Below are 15,480 nucleotides of genomic sequence, written 5' to 3'. Positions count from 1 at the left end.
TTTGGTGCCCTCTATGTCAAAATCTTAGAAACACATTAAGAGAATCATTTGCAATACGGGTTATCAGTTCTCTCTCTCTTTTTTTTAAGTAAGTTTTTAATTTAAGGTATTCCAACTTAAATTGATATTGTTAAAATTCTTAGAACTTTTGATGCCATTTTAGAACAGTCAGAATTTAGTAGATAATCCAATTATTTTAATGAAATCTAGAATTGCTTAGCAAGATTATTCAAATTGATAATTAACATTTTCTTACCATTTATTATAGTATACATAAGTGTTTGACCTTTACATCAGACAAATTTAATAGTGAAATTGGCATCATTTTACAAATGAGGAAACTGAAGCATGATTTGTTTCCTTGCTAGTGAGTAAAGAGCAGTTAAAGAAGAATACAAGTTTTCTTACCAGCAGCCCTCAGCAATCTCATTGATTTCTTTCTTTAACCAATTACAGTTGACTCTTTAACAACATGGGTTTGAACTGTGTAGATTCACTTATACATAGATATTTTTCAATAAATAATATAGCACTACACAATCTGTGGTGGATTGAACTCACAGTGCAGAACAGGATAAAGTGGAACAAAAAATTTAGAGGGTCAACTATAAATTACATGAGGAGTTCTGGCTGTGTGGAAGGTCAGTTCCCCAACCCTTGTGTTAAGGGTCAATTGTACCTCGAAGTGGAACAACTTACAGAAATATCCTACAAGTACAGTCAGCTCTTCACATTCATGGGTTCCACATTCACGGATTTAACCAATGAAGAGTAGAAAATATTTGGAAAAAAAATTCCAGAAAATTTGAAAAGCAAAACCAATTTGCCTCACACCAGAAACTACTTCCTTGGAAGAAAGGAATGAAAAACCTAGGCAGCATATTAAAAAGTAGAGACATTACTTTGCCAACAAAGGTCCGTATAGTCAAAGCTACGGTTTTTCCAGCAGTCACATATGGATGTAAGACTTGGGCCATAAAGAAGACTGAATGCCGAAGAATTGATGCTTTTGAACTGTGGTGTTGGAGAAGACTCTTGAGAGTCCCTTGGACTGCAAGATCAAAACAGTCATTGATATTCTAAAGGCAATCAATCCTGAATATTCATTGGAAGGACTGATGCTGAAGCTCCAATATTTTGACCATCTGATGCGAAGAGCTGACTCCTTAGAAAAGACTCTGATGCTAGGAAAGATTGAAGGCAGGAGGAGAAAGGGACGACAGAGGATGAGATAGTTGGATGACATCACGGACTCAGTGGACATGAGTTTGAGTAAACTCTGGGAGATGGTGAAGGACAGGGAAGCCTGGCATGCTGCAGTCCATGGGGTCCCAACGACTGAGCAACTGATAACAGCAGCAACTACTTCCATAGCATTTACATTGTATTTACAACTATTTACATAGCATTTTATTGTATTGAGTTTTTTAAGTACTCTAGAGATGATTTAAAGTATATGGAAGGATGTGCATGGGTTAAGGGCAAATACAAACTCCATTTTAGTTAAGGGACTCAAGCTTTCTCCGAGTGTGGTATCCAAAGAGGGTCCTGGAACTAATCCTCCATGGATACCAATGGACAACTGTATAGGACCACAAACCACAGATGTTCTCCTTTAAAAGTAAAGGTTGTAAGCTACACACAGAAAGAACGGGGACATCACAGATCAGATCAGATCAGATCAGTCGCTCAGTCGTGTCCGACTCTTTGCGACCCCATGAATCCCAGCACACCAGGCCTCCCTGTCCATCACCAACTCCCGGAGCTCACCCAGACTCACGTCCATCGAGTCAGTGATGCCATCCAGCCATCTCATCCTCTATCGTCCCCTTCTCCTCTTGCCCCCAATCCCTCCTAGCATCAGAGTCTTTTCCAGTGAGTCAACTCTTCCCATGAGGTGGCCAAAGTACTGGAGTTTCAGCTTCAGCATCATTCCTTCCAAAGAAATCCCAGGGCTGATCTCCTTCAGAATGGACTGGTTGGATCTCCTTGCAGTCCAAGGGACTCTCAAGAGTCTTCTCCAACACCATACTTCAAAAGCATCAATTCTTTGGCGCTCAGCCTTCTTCACAGTCCAACTCTCACATCCATACATGACCACAGGAAAAACCATAGCCTTGACTAGACAAAGCTTTGTTGGCAAAATAATGTCTCTGCTTTTGAATATGCTATCTAGGTTGGTCATAACTTTTCTTCCAAGGAGTAAGCGTTTTTTAATTTCATGGCTGCAGTCACCATCTGCTGTCATTTTGGAGCCCAGAAAAATAAAGTCTGACACTGTTTCCATTGTTTCCCCATCTATTTCCCATGAAGTGATGGAACCAGCTGCCATGATCTTCGTTTTCTGAATGTTGAGCTTTAAGCCCACTTTTTCACTCTCCACTTTCACTTTTATCAAGATGCTTTTTAGTTCCTCTTCACTTTCTGCCATAAGGGTGGTGTCATCTGCATATCTGAGGTTATTGATATTTCTCCTGGCAATCTTGATTCCAGCTTGTGTTTCTACCAGTCCAGCATTTCTCATGATGTACTCTGCATATAAGTTAAACAGGGTGACAATATACAGCCTTGACGAACTCCTTTTCCTATTTGGAACCAGTCTGTTGTTCCATGTCCAGTTCTAACTGTTGCTTCCTGACCTGCATACAGATTTCTCAAGAGGCAGGTCAGGTGGTCTGGTATTCCCATCTCTTTCAGAATTTTCCACAGTTTATTGTGATCCACACAGTCAAAGGCTTTGGCATAGTCAATAAAGCAGAAATAGATGTTTTTCTGGAACTCTCTTGCTTTTTCGATGATCCAGAGGATGTTGGCAATTTGATCTCTGGTTCCTCTGCCTTTTCTAAAATCAGGAAGTTCACGGTTCACATATTGCTGAAGCCTGGCTTAGAGAATTTTGAGCATTACTTTACTAGCGTGTGAGATGAGTGCAATTGTGTGGTAGTTTGAGCATTCTTTGGCATTGCCTTTCTTTGCGATTGGAATGAAAACTGACCTTTTCCAGTCCTACAATTCTAAATTTAAAGTCTTTATTTCCTAAGGGAAAAATAATCACTCAAGAGGCAAAAATGCCAGCTGAAATTAAATATCTCTGAAAACTTGCATCTATCCAGGACTAACATGTTAGCTAAGAGGAACTGTAAACTATTCTCTTGGTACAAATTCCTTTCTAAGACACATTAAACAAGATACAGGAAAAATGTGTTAGGGAAAGTGCTAGCATAAAATCATTTTGAAAAATTATCTCTTTTTTTCTATTTGTAGAAGCAATGCAAATCTATTGTAATATGCAACCTAGAAATAAGTATTGTTTACATTTTAGGGGATTTAATACTAGTTTTTTCCTGTACACATATTTTTAAAATGGTTGGTGCTGTGGTGTAAGTACTGTTTTATATCCTGATTTTCTTACTTAATCTACTTTGTTGAGTTTAAAAACCTATTTAATGGGTGCACTTCAGTTTATGGATGTAAACAATATCTAGGTTATTGCATTTTTCCATTATCAATAAACATCTTTGAATAGTTTTGTATATAAATTCTCCTTCTGCCTTTAGGTCTTATTGGATCAAGAGTTGAGCATATTTTAAGATGCTTAATGCAAGTTGCCAAATTGCTTTTCAGTAAATCTTTAATATCAATTGCTTTTTTAAAAAGGCATCCATGAAAACAGTCATTCATTTAAGTTGTTCATGAAATGTTCCTTTATCCTATACTGCACATCAGGCACTTGCTAGATACTCGCCTAACTTCAGTCAGCGAAGGAGACAAAGATCCCTTAATCCTAGAGAAGACAGACAAAGCACAAGTCTAACCAAAAGCACACAGCATTATAAACAAACATATAAATCAAAGCAGTAAGAATTAAACCTCACCACAGAAGTTTGAATTGCTTCATAATGGAAAAAATAAAAAGATAGTTTCTTAATACTTTAATTACCTTGTTTAGTAGTGGAGTTTGGGGCCAAACTTTCCTGGCAATTTATTTATTTATGGAGAAACATCGCTTTTGGCCTTTTGGCTAAGATCAAGTATGAAGAAACACAGCCCAGGCAGTAATCCTCCCTTCATGGAGGAATTTCCTGTTTCTGTGGTCTAAAATTCTTATTTGTGTACCACTAAATAGATTCATCCTTGTAACAATGCGTTTTCAAAATTTTGCCCAGATGGCACGGCAGGACAAATCGTGAAGTAGGTATGGCTTTCCTGCAGACCCTAGCATCCTTCTGTATCACTTTCCCTCTGGATAGCACCTTTCCTTGGCTTTTAAAAACCTGGTCTCCAAAAGAAACCAAATGAAATCATTTTATAGTATAACCAAATTATAATAAGGGTTAAATGACATACTCGCTTTTTCATCCTTAGAGTATTTAGACTTCAATGGAAAACAAAGCCTTACACAGTAGCCCCCCACATATGGATGGGGAATATATTCCAAGACCCCAGTGGAGGCCTGAATCCATGGATAGTGCTGAGCTTTATATATACTATGTTTTTCTCCTGTAAATAAAACATAAAGTTTAATTTCTAAATTAGGCACAGCAAGAGATTAACAACAATAACTAGTAATAAAATAGAACTACAGCAATGTACACATAATATACATTGTGTGAATGTAGTTTCTTTTTCAACTTCAAAATACCTTATTGTGCAAATTTAATGCCTTTTGAGTCTTAACTAAGCACTCATCACACACTCTGGCTGTAACTTGTGCAGTTTGAGGTATGATAGCAAAACTAGCACAAATTTCTTTTTACTTCTTCATAATTTAAAGGACAGAAGATTTATTCTTACCATACAGCCTGGCGTAGAACTATTTTTCTTTCCTTAATAAGTTGAGAACTTTTATCTTTTCACTTAAAGGAAGCACTTTACAGCTTCTTTTCAGCATATCCAAATTTCCAGCATCACTATGCTTGTTCTTTGGGCCCTTATTATGTAAGATAAGAGTCACCTGAAGATAAGCACCAAAATACAGAAAAGTTGTTTTGATAACCAAGATGGCTACTAAATGACTGACAGGCCCAATTCGTGGATCATTCATATCCAGGGTAGGATGGAGCTGGACAATGCAAAATTTCATCACACTACTCAGAATGGTGTACAGTTTAAGATTTAAGAATTCTTTATTTCTGGAATTTTCCATTTAATAGTTTTGGATCCAGCTGACCAGGGTAACAGACTGAGAAAAGCAAAACCATGGATAATCATAAGAGGGGACTAAAAAAGAAAAAATAAATCAACCTCAGAATATACTTTCAGACTTTATGGGACAAATTTCCCTGTATTAGAGACTACTATGTTTCTATCCTGGTATAATAACAAGAGGCTAATTCAGTGGCTGAATCCAGGTGACTTCAGGATAAAACATAATACAGCTAACATTTATTGGATGCTTATTATGTGTCGGGCACTGTGATAAGAATTTTACTCATCACCGCAGCCCTATAAAACTGTTATTCCAATTGTACAGAGGAGGATGAGGCTCAAGGAGATTAAGAAGTTTGCTGAACATTATAAAGCTGGTAAATGGTAGATCTGGGAATGAGGCAGGCTGCAGGATTCCAGCACTCACCCTGTAGTTCTGCTGGTTTCCTTCCTAAGAGACCTCAGAGGGTCCCTTGTCAGCCTCCTCTGGATCACCTAACCAAATCCTCCTCTATACATTAGCTAATATGCCAACGGAGCTTCTTTTAATTCTTTTAATGTTTGTTATGAAATGCAAATACATGAGAGAAGAGGGAGCCATAAGATGCTATCAACTGTTTCCACTTTGGCATGAATACCAGATGTGGAAGCAGGTTTGTGTTAGAGTGAAGAGAATGAATCCATAGGAACCTTGGGATAGGATAGGGCAGTTAGAGACAAGGACAAAGTACAGGAGGAAAAGGTGACCTTGCCCGAGACAAGGCACCACAGGGAAATTCACAGTGTGTTTTTCCAGCTGGAACTTGGTTCAGTAAATGTCTTGAAAGCAGTGCTTCTCTGAGGATCATCATCTGCATTAGAAATGCTTGGGTACCAGTTAAAAATACAATTCCTCAGCATCTATCAAGTGGTATTTCTGCAGCATCTATCAAGTGGTATATCTGCAGCATCTATCAAGTGGTATTTCTGCAGCATCTATCAAGTGTAAAAACCAGTGTTCTGGAGGTTGGATACACCCTGTAAGAGGGAGAAGTGTGTGGACAAAAAGGGTCAGAACTACTTGCCCAAGCCATTGCCTTAGTAACATGGTTTTGGGGGGCAAAAAAGGGTGGATACATGAGAATCTCAGGCCATTCTCTCTAGTATTATTACATCTATCAAGTGTAAAAACCAGTGTTCTGGAGGTTGGATACACCCTGTAAGAGGGAGAAGTGTGTGGACAAAAATGGTCAGAACTACTTGCCCAAGCCATTGCCTTAGTAACATGGTTTTGGGGGGCAAAAAAGGGTGGATACATGAGAATCTCAGGCCATTCTCTCTAGTATTATGGTTCCACCTCTGCCTCCTTTTCCTCCTGCCCACCACTTCCTCAGTCCCTGAGCACCCCAGGATCTCAAGAAGTATAGGATGCAGGACCATGGCTCCAGTGAACCATCATGTTCCAAATTACCCCCTCGGCCTAGACTCTCTCTGCCTCTGGATATGAGGTTTCAGCAGAGGCGCTGAAAACTTCCAGAGGCTGCTGAAACTGGAGCTTCTAGACCACCAACCTGGATAGTCACTGCAACAATTCCTGGAGTCATTAAGCAGTGCAGAAATAGCACCAAAAGGGAAAAGATAGTTTGTGGGCGCAGAAAACCGACACTGAAAATCTGAACATGAATTTCCTAATTTCACTCCTACTGATGTGAAAAAATGTGAGAAGAGCACTTCTAGGCAGGAATGTTTTTCAGTTGTGTTGTAATACAGATCCTTTTGTCATGAAGAAAAGGTACAGGCCCTCTAATCCCTTTAATGACAAGTTAGGGGCCTGAGGGAAGGGCAGTTACCTTTCACAATGACTAATTAACTTGCTTGAATTACAACTTGGCAGTAGAAAAGATTCCCAGAGAAATCATAGTCTTTTTTGTTTGTTTGTTTTTTGGAGGTTCTCCAGAGGAAGGCAAGTATAAGCAAGATATTAAACCACATTGTACTTTGTTCTCACAAAATACCATTGGTTGTATTACCAGTGACTCAAAGATTCTCATTAATTTTTCAGGATTTTAGTGGCTCAAAAAGAAAAAACAAATGTTATACCAATGGAACCAAATATAGGTGATAATAAATATAATGCAAATTAGAAGTGGCACACAGAGTGTACTTTGCAAAAATTCTGTTATTTGTAATTAAGAGATTTCTGATTCATTCATATTAAGATGGATTATAAATTTGTAGGTTTGTGGTTACTAAACTGGGTTAAATATGTATGCTGCTGCTAAGTCGCTTCAGTCGTGTCTGACTCTGTGCGACCCCATAGACGGCAGCCCACCAGGCTTCCCTGTCCCTGGGATTCTCCAGGCAAGAACACTGGAGTGGGTTGCCATTTCCTTCTCCAATGCATGAAAATGAAAAGTGAAAGTGAAGTCACTCAGTCGTGTCCAACTCTAGCAACCCCACGGACTGCAGCCTACCAGGCTCCTCCATCCATGGGATTTTCCAGTCAAAAGTACTGGAGTGGGGTTTTTTGAAATACTGATGATTTTAGATCCTTCATCTGGATTTAATCTTCTTTGGATCCTGTCCCTAGTAAACCACGAGGGTTTTGTAGAATAAAGAACAATCCATAAGAGTTTCACAATCTCTCTGAGGTCTACAATCAAATAATAGAGAATAAAGATTATGCTTCTCCATGAGGAAGTCTTACTCTCCTGTGTTAGTTTCCTATCACTTCTATTAGAAGTTAGAATAAACTCAGTAACTTAAAACAATACTAATGTGTTTTCTAGTAGTTTTGAAGGTGAGTAATCCAAAATAAGCACCACTGCACCAAAACCAAGGTATTGGCAGGACTATGCTCCTTCTGAAGGCACTCAGAGTCAGTTTCAGTGCCTTTTCCAGATTCTAGAGGCTGTCTGCATTTCTTGGCTTGCAGCCCCATTTTTCATCGTCAAAATCAGAGGCATAGCATCTGCCAATCTCTTTCTCGGACTCTGACCCTCCTGTCTCCTTATAAAGACCCTTGAAATTTCACTCCTGAATATAGGATAATCTCCCCATCTCAAATCCCTTTTGCCATATAAAGTAATCTATCCACAAATTCCAGGGATTGGAGCATGGACATCTTTGTGGGGTCGATATTTGTCCTACCATGTCTCCTCACCTAACCACCCACTACCAAAAATTGCAATGTTTACCCACTATAGCATTTTTCATTGTGATTGGGTGTAAGCAAAAGAAATAAAATCTGGTTTTCTGAAGCAGAAAAGGAATTAATTATTGGAACGACAGCTGGAAAGTAGTAGAAAGGCTGGTAAAATGGTCACAGATAGGATCCAAGGGATGGGGGCAGCCAGAAGCCCAGCCAAAATCTCAGCCGGGGAAGACTCCTGTGAGGATTCTGCACTGGGCACTGTGCTCCCTGCCACTGCTTCCCTGAGCCCCAGACACTCCACTGCTGCTGCTGTCACCAGACTCTGGATATAGCTGCTGCATCTGTATCGGATTCTAAGTGATTTCCTGGAGCCACGTGTGAGTTGGGGAGAAGGGTATCTGATGAGTGAGGCTTAGGTCATCTGCTTGCAGCCACTTGCTGGCTGGGGAGCGGGTGGGATGGGGTAGGGAGAGGGTTTCTCTGCTCCACTGAGGCTACCACAGTAGGAAACCCTACCTGCCTCCTACCTCCTCTAGGATGCCCACAAAGAAGGAGGTCCTGCAGCTGGGCAACTGAAAAATGGCAAATGTCCACTAGACTGTTCAGACTAAGGAACAGGTACATGCTGGGCTTGATAGCCAGGCTGCACCTTTGAAAAATCCTGAACCACTAGGTAAAATTGGAAGCTGCCCATGCTCGTGCCTAGAGTTTGCTACACTTTGATATCAGATCCTCACCTCTGTGAGATCCATGTCACTCAAGAAAATGTCTGGGTGGCTGCCGTTTTTTTTTTTTAACCTTTTCCTTCTCTTATTCTTTCTCTTTAGTGATATGACTGCCATACCCAGATTTCTTACCTTCTTCTCCCTCAACTGTAAGGAATATAAGCATGACGATAATCCCTTGAATATGTCTAGGCACGACCTCCTGTCCTTAATATACGAGGATGACATGGTAACTCATGAAATGATTCATTGTTCGACTTGTTTTTCAAGGCGTGGTAAAGAGTTTATTCTGAGGTATCCTTTTCTCTGCCCAGAGCTTCTGGTGACTATTTGATAGTTCTGCCTACTGTCTTTTGCTTTGCCATCTGACATGGACTATAGTCAGATCTTTACCCTTGGCCCAAATAATGTTGAATTCCAACCATAAAACTAAACTAGCCTAGGAAGATAGCATGTAAATGCTGTGAAACAGTTGAGATTATTAGAATAAGGAGAATAAGAAGAAATAAATCAAAAGGAGATGCTTATGTTTTAAGACAGACAAGACGGGGAAAAAACCTTCACTAACTTGAAAAACACACCTTTAGTATGACTTCTCTTTCTAAAATACCTAGAAACTTCAGAAGGAAAGGTCTAGAAAGGGCCCTGTGTCAGCTCTGGTCAAAGCTCTAAGACGCAGATCTTGGTTAGTGTGGCTCTAACACCAAGACTGGCAAGGACAAAAATAAAGGTGTCTTAAAAATATCTATGCCCTTTGGCCTAACAATTCCACTTTTAGAAATCTAGCCTTAGGAAATAAGTAGAGATATGAAAAGAAGTCTGATGCATAAAATTTATTTAAAAGCTAATTATAAAATAAGAATTTGGAAACAATCTAAAAGTCCAATAATAGCAATAGCTAATGCTTACTAAGCTTTTAATTTGTATAAGCCATGGTACTAAGCACTTTGTATGAACTATCTCATCAAACCTCACAATGAAGCATTATTATTATTATCCAATTTGACAAATGAAGAAACAGAGTCACAAAGCAGTTAAGTAATTTGCCCAGGGCCATGCAACTCCAGGTGATAGAGCCAGGATTTGAACAGTCAGTCAGTCAGTCAGTTCAGTCGCTCAGTCGTGTCTGACTCTTTGCGACCCAATGAATCGCAGCATGCCAGGCCTCCCTGTCCATCACCAACTCCCGGAGCTCACCCAGACTCACGTCCATCGAGTCAGTGATGCCATCCAGCCATCTCATCCTCTGTCGTCCCCTTCTCCTCCTGCCCCCAATCCCTCCCAGCATCAGAGTCTTTTCCAATGAGTCAACTCTTCACATGAGGTGGCCAAAGTATTGGAGTTTCAGCTTTAGCATCATTCCTTCCAAAGAAATCCCAGGGCTGACCTCCTTCAGAATGGACTGGTTGGATCTCCTTGCAGTCCAAGGGACTCTCAAGAGTCTTCTCCAACACCACAGTTCAAAAGCATCAATTCTTCAGTGCTCAGCCTTCTTCACAGTCCAACTCTCACATCCATACATGACCACAGGAAAAACCATAGCCTTGACTAGACGGACCTTTGTTGGCAAAGATTTGAACAGTTTCATCTAAATCCAAAGCTGTTATTTGAAATCACCAAGCTATACAGTTTCTCAATGGGAGAGTGATAGAATCAACACAGTACAAACATGATGAAATATTTAATTGCCAGTACTATGATGACTGTGAACAAGTTTTAATAAAACTTTTAAATGTTCATGATGTAGTATTGAATAAAAAAACCTAGACACAACATTTAGTAAAGAGCATAATCTCCACTAGGGCATAGACATACACCAAAGACTGTTAACAAATATAAAAAAAATGATTGTTTCTAGTTTTTGAACAAATACAAAATTGTATTTTCTTTTTCATACTCTTCTATGTTTTTCAAGCATCTTGTAGTTAGCATGTGTGTGTGTTACTTGTTCAGTCGTGTCTGACTCTTTGCAACCATGTAGACTGTAGGTCTCCAGGCTCCCCAGTCCATGGAATTTTCTAGGCAAGAATGCTGGAGGCCATTCCCTTCTCCAGGGGATCTTCCTGACGCAGGAATTGAACCTGGGTCTCCTGCATTGCAGGCAGATTCTTTACTTTCTGAGCCACCGTAGCTTGTATAAAATAGTTGGTGTTCAGAAGAAAATAACTCTAGGCTGGAAGAGTCTAAGAATCAGTGCTCAGTGGGTTAGTCCAAACACAGGCCATTGAGGTGGGTCCTGAGCCCTACAAGGCCAGGCAGCTCTAGCACACTGGCCAGCCCCCAGGGACAACGGCTAAGTCTCAGCAGGGAGCTCTGCTTGCTGGGCTGGCTGAGCTGCCCCACCTGCAGCCATCCTGATAGAAGGTGAGATTGTTAATTAATGGGGCCAGCGACCAGCGTAAATCACATGCCAGAACCAGGTAGGAATTTTTACTCTTGGATCTCTGCCTAGGTGACTTTGCACATGTCATTTATCCTTATTATGCCTTTGTTGCTTCATCTTTAAATGAGAACAACAGTATTATCTACCTGATTAGGTTGTTGTAAGGATTAAATGAGAGAAAGCATGTAAAGTCTAGTGCATTATCTGGAACGTAATTAGTACTCAATAAATCATCACTTTAAAAGAATAACAAAACACATTTTGCCCCATGGTAGACGTGGAGGCAAAGGCTGAGGAGACTGGTTTGACATTATCCGTAAGACACAGATGGAATACATTATTGCAAAAGTTAATTCCTTTTGAGTAGATCTGATTAAATTAAGCTGGTATTCAGTGGGCCAAAGAATGCAGTTTTGCTTCCAGTTTTGTCCAAGAATAAGAAACTACATCTTTTTAAAAAAAAATTCTCAACTCCCTATAAACACGTTCCCTTCTGTTAAGACTAACTCTAGTGTCCAATGTCAGTGTGTATAAATTATATAAAAATTTTTACCAAATTAGAGATGATTTGGGGTTTCTGAGTATACTCAAATATGTACTGTGAGAGTAATAAGCATAATTTAATATTCTGCTGCAGAGACAGAATTGTCTCTTTACAGACAATACCACAGACATTAAACAAATAACAAAAATACTGTGAGATTTTTTTCTAGCGTTTTAGGCAATACACTGATCATCAGAGTTGATATAAACAATGTTTTAGTCATGGAAGCTGGATTAAGGGTTAGGACTTTTTTTCCCTTTTATTTTTCTTTTAAAATTATTTTCTCTTTTTACAGTTATTGATTTTATAATGAAAAATATTATGTGTGATTAAAAAAAAAATGACCTAGCCACTTGGTGGCAGTATGCTGTGAAGAATATATAGTCTACATGGCTTCATTTTAGTCCCATGCTTAAAAATTTATCATTGACTTGATTTCTTCTCTGACAATTTTGCTTATAAATTGTCTTACTTCAGATACATGATTCTTTATGAAATCACCTCACAATTAAGCACATTTTTTAAATGGCTTCATTACTCTAACCTGGTCAATTTGAAATTATGATAACAAAAGACTCTAAAGGAAGATTATGTTTCTTCTCTATTAGGGCTAATAAAACCCTAGTCTGATATGAAAATTATTTTTACGTGATGCAAATTAATAACTGATGTTTCATTGCCAAATAACCACCTGCAGTTTATGCAACAGAATTATATTAACCTGTGTTTAAAAGCTAGCAACATTGTATATTATTTTTAAATAAAATGCTAATTCAAAAATAATAAAAGTGAGAACAAAATAATCCAGCAACATATGCTATAAACCTGTATTACATTTTAATGTAATATTTTTCTTAAAATTAGATGAATAATCTTGGCTGTTGGCCACTGGTGATGGAACCACACACTCAGGGGAAAAAAGAGATTTACAGAAGCACCAAGGAGCCAGAAAGAGTTTCTGATTTGTCACAATTCAGAGTAGGGCTTCCCAAGTGGCACTAGTGGTAAAGAACCCAGGAGACATAAAAGACGATAGTTTGATCCCTGGGTCGGGAAGATCACCTGGAGGAGGACACTTCAATCTACTCCAGTATTCTTGCCTGGAGAATCCCATGGACACAGGAGCCTGGTGGACTACAGTCCATAGGGTCGCACAGAGTCAGACACGACGGAAGCGACTGAGCATGCAGCATGCACAGTTCAGAGTGAAACATTTCCCTCTTGCTGTGGAGAAGCAAGATAAAAACACAAGAAAGAACTTTTGGCTTTTCTGATGTTTTCATCTCCTAAAATTCCCTACCCATGGTTCTCAGAAAACTCCTCTACAGTTGAGCCTGTGTTTGCAACCAGATCAGCCTTTTATAATCATTTCCAAAGACCCATAGGGACCTTTTTTATCGGAACTCTGTGATATTTTTGTCAAAAAGAGTTGCCCCAGCCACATAGCTTGTTATAAAAGCCTGTAATATCCCTGTAGCAGTTAAGGACATCTCAAGTTGTGATCTCTCCCTGACCCCCACTGTAATTCTTTTAAAAGAAGAATTTGAACACTAAAATCAGAATGACTGAATACACAGGGTTTGCGGCCCTACTGGGGATCCAGAGCTTAGAACCACTTTAAGGAACATCTTCCATCAACTGGGAGAATCGTGTCCTTGAAATCACCTCTGGAAGCTTTTAACTATCAAGAGGGAGGAGGTGGGTGAGGAAGCTCCAGGACTCTTGAGTTCAGACTGAAAATGAGTTAGCTATCAAGAAAGCTAGATGACCCCACCCTGGTCAGAAGCTTTCATTAGCAGTGTTCTGAGAGCCTTTATGAGTAGACAGGGCTGGCCAGGATCCTTGCCAGCAGGGAAGGAGCAGAGGGAAGTCATTAATGGCATTCCACCCTTATGTTATAACTTCAAAGTGTCTGCTAATCAAAACTGGGCTTCTTATATGGAGCCAAGATGCTGTTTGCCAAGAGCATCTTGAAGATCATGCGAAGGCAAAAGTGTCACATCTTGGAGGCGCTTAAGGAAACCTAAACCTTATTGCATCACCTATTGGAAGGAATCAAGTAGAGACCGGTTGTGCATTTTCTTCTGGCTCAGTGAATGAAATAAAGCTCCTTGGTATTTGTTGCCTAGAAGTCTCAGGAAATTAGTGGACACATCTTGAAGTCTTACAAACTCCAGGTATCGTCCTTTGTATGTTTCCTCCTTTGGGATTTATCCAATTTAATAAAAAGAGGAAAAGACACACATACAGAAGGCTTTTACTCCATCTTTGCAGTCTATTAAAGTTAGGGGTTTACTTTATTCATCTCCAAACAAGTAAAAAAACTCTCTTAGGAAACTGGGCAACCTGAGTGCAAAGAATGAAAAGCTTATACTATTTTCTTTTTGTTTAAGTTCCTCAGGTCACAATGAAATCATTCCAACATGATACTCAGAATTCTGGACTTCTAATTGCTTCCATCTTTAAAAAACACCTTACTTCTGGTAAGAAAATACTGCTTAGGTTTGTTGAGTAGTCTTAGCAATCATTCATTTAAATGCTCCATACTGAAAAATCACGTTAGGCATAAGTTCTTGATAGTAAGATATGCCACATGATTTACACTGGAAAATAACCAACAAAAATCTGCTTAAAATTGATTTTAAGGAGTGTTTTAAGTAGATTCTGCCGGCTTTTGCTCTGGGTTAAAAACATGTTCATTTCAGTTGGTGCTGGGGCTCAAGACCTCAAAAATTCTTCCTAAAAAATATCATTATTTAAGTGTTTACCTTGTGCTAAAAGTTTCATGTACTTCATCTTTTTCAATCTTCAAAATAACTTCTTGAGGTAAGTGTTATGAGTCTATTTTACAGATGGGAAAACTGGAACTCAGAGACATTGAGGAACTTATTTGAACTAAAATTCAAATCTGATTTTCCAAATCCTAAAGTCTATTGTGCTCCTTCTCTTACACAAACCAGCTGCCATTTTATTTGTTAGTATGACTATATATTTTCCATTGATAAGCATATCAAAATGTTTTAGGCATAAAAAGATATGAGATCAGGTTGTGGAACATTTATTTCCTTGCACAGAAATATGGCAGGAACAGTATAAAAACTTTTGCAGACAATATTGATGTTCTTTGGATTTTTATTTATTTATTAAAAAACATTCTGTGTTGCCAGGCACATATTCTAAGTCACTATTTTGAGTATTGGGGAATAGGCAGTGAAAAAAATGAACAAAGCCCGTCTTCATGAAGTTTCTTTTCTAGATAGATGAATGTGTGTTGGGAGGAGGTAAACAACAAATAAAACAAGAAAAGTAAGGTGGCAGTAAGCGTTATAAAGACCAAGCAATGTAAGGGTACTCTAAATTTTGTATTATGTGAATCAATTATGAGCCAAGTGCTTAGGTTCCGTAAAGATCCCTAATTACAGATGCTTACACAGACCAGCACCTTGGTATTGCTGTGGGAACTGTGGAGGCTAGTAACTCATGGCTGCTCTATTAGGTAGGCATCATTTTACAGAAGAGGAAACTTGAGCTTTGGCAAGTTCATTAT

General features: G+C 39.1%; 1 protein-coding gene across 4 annotated transcripts in view; it reads left to right on the top strand.

Moving 5' to 3' along the window:
- The window catches only part of IL23R (interleukin 23 receptor), a 75,396-nt gene that overhangs the window by 48,666 nt on the left and 11,250 nt on the right, over window positions 1-15,480 (top strand). For all 4 annotated transcript variants that reach the window (XM_005204485.5, XM_059884849.1, XM_059884848.1 and 1 more), the window contains 1 exon segment: window positions 14,327-14,416. In XM_005204485.5, coding sequence (XP_005204542.1) covers window positions 14,327-14,416 — 90 coding nt within the window.

This window comes from Bos taurus, chromosome 3 (assembly GCF_002263795.3).
Source record: "Bos taurus isolate L1 Dominette 01449 registration number 42190680 breed Hereford chromosome 3, ARS-UCD2.0, whole genome shotgun sequence".
Lineage (NCBI taxonomy): Eukaryota > Metazoa > Chordata > Mammalia > Artiodactyla > Bovidae > Bos > Bos taurus.
Note: the sequence above shows the minus strand (reverse complement) of the source record. Positions and strands in the feature narration are given on the sequence as shown.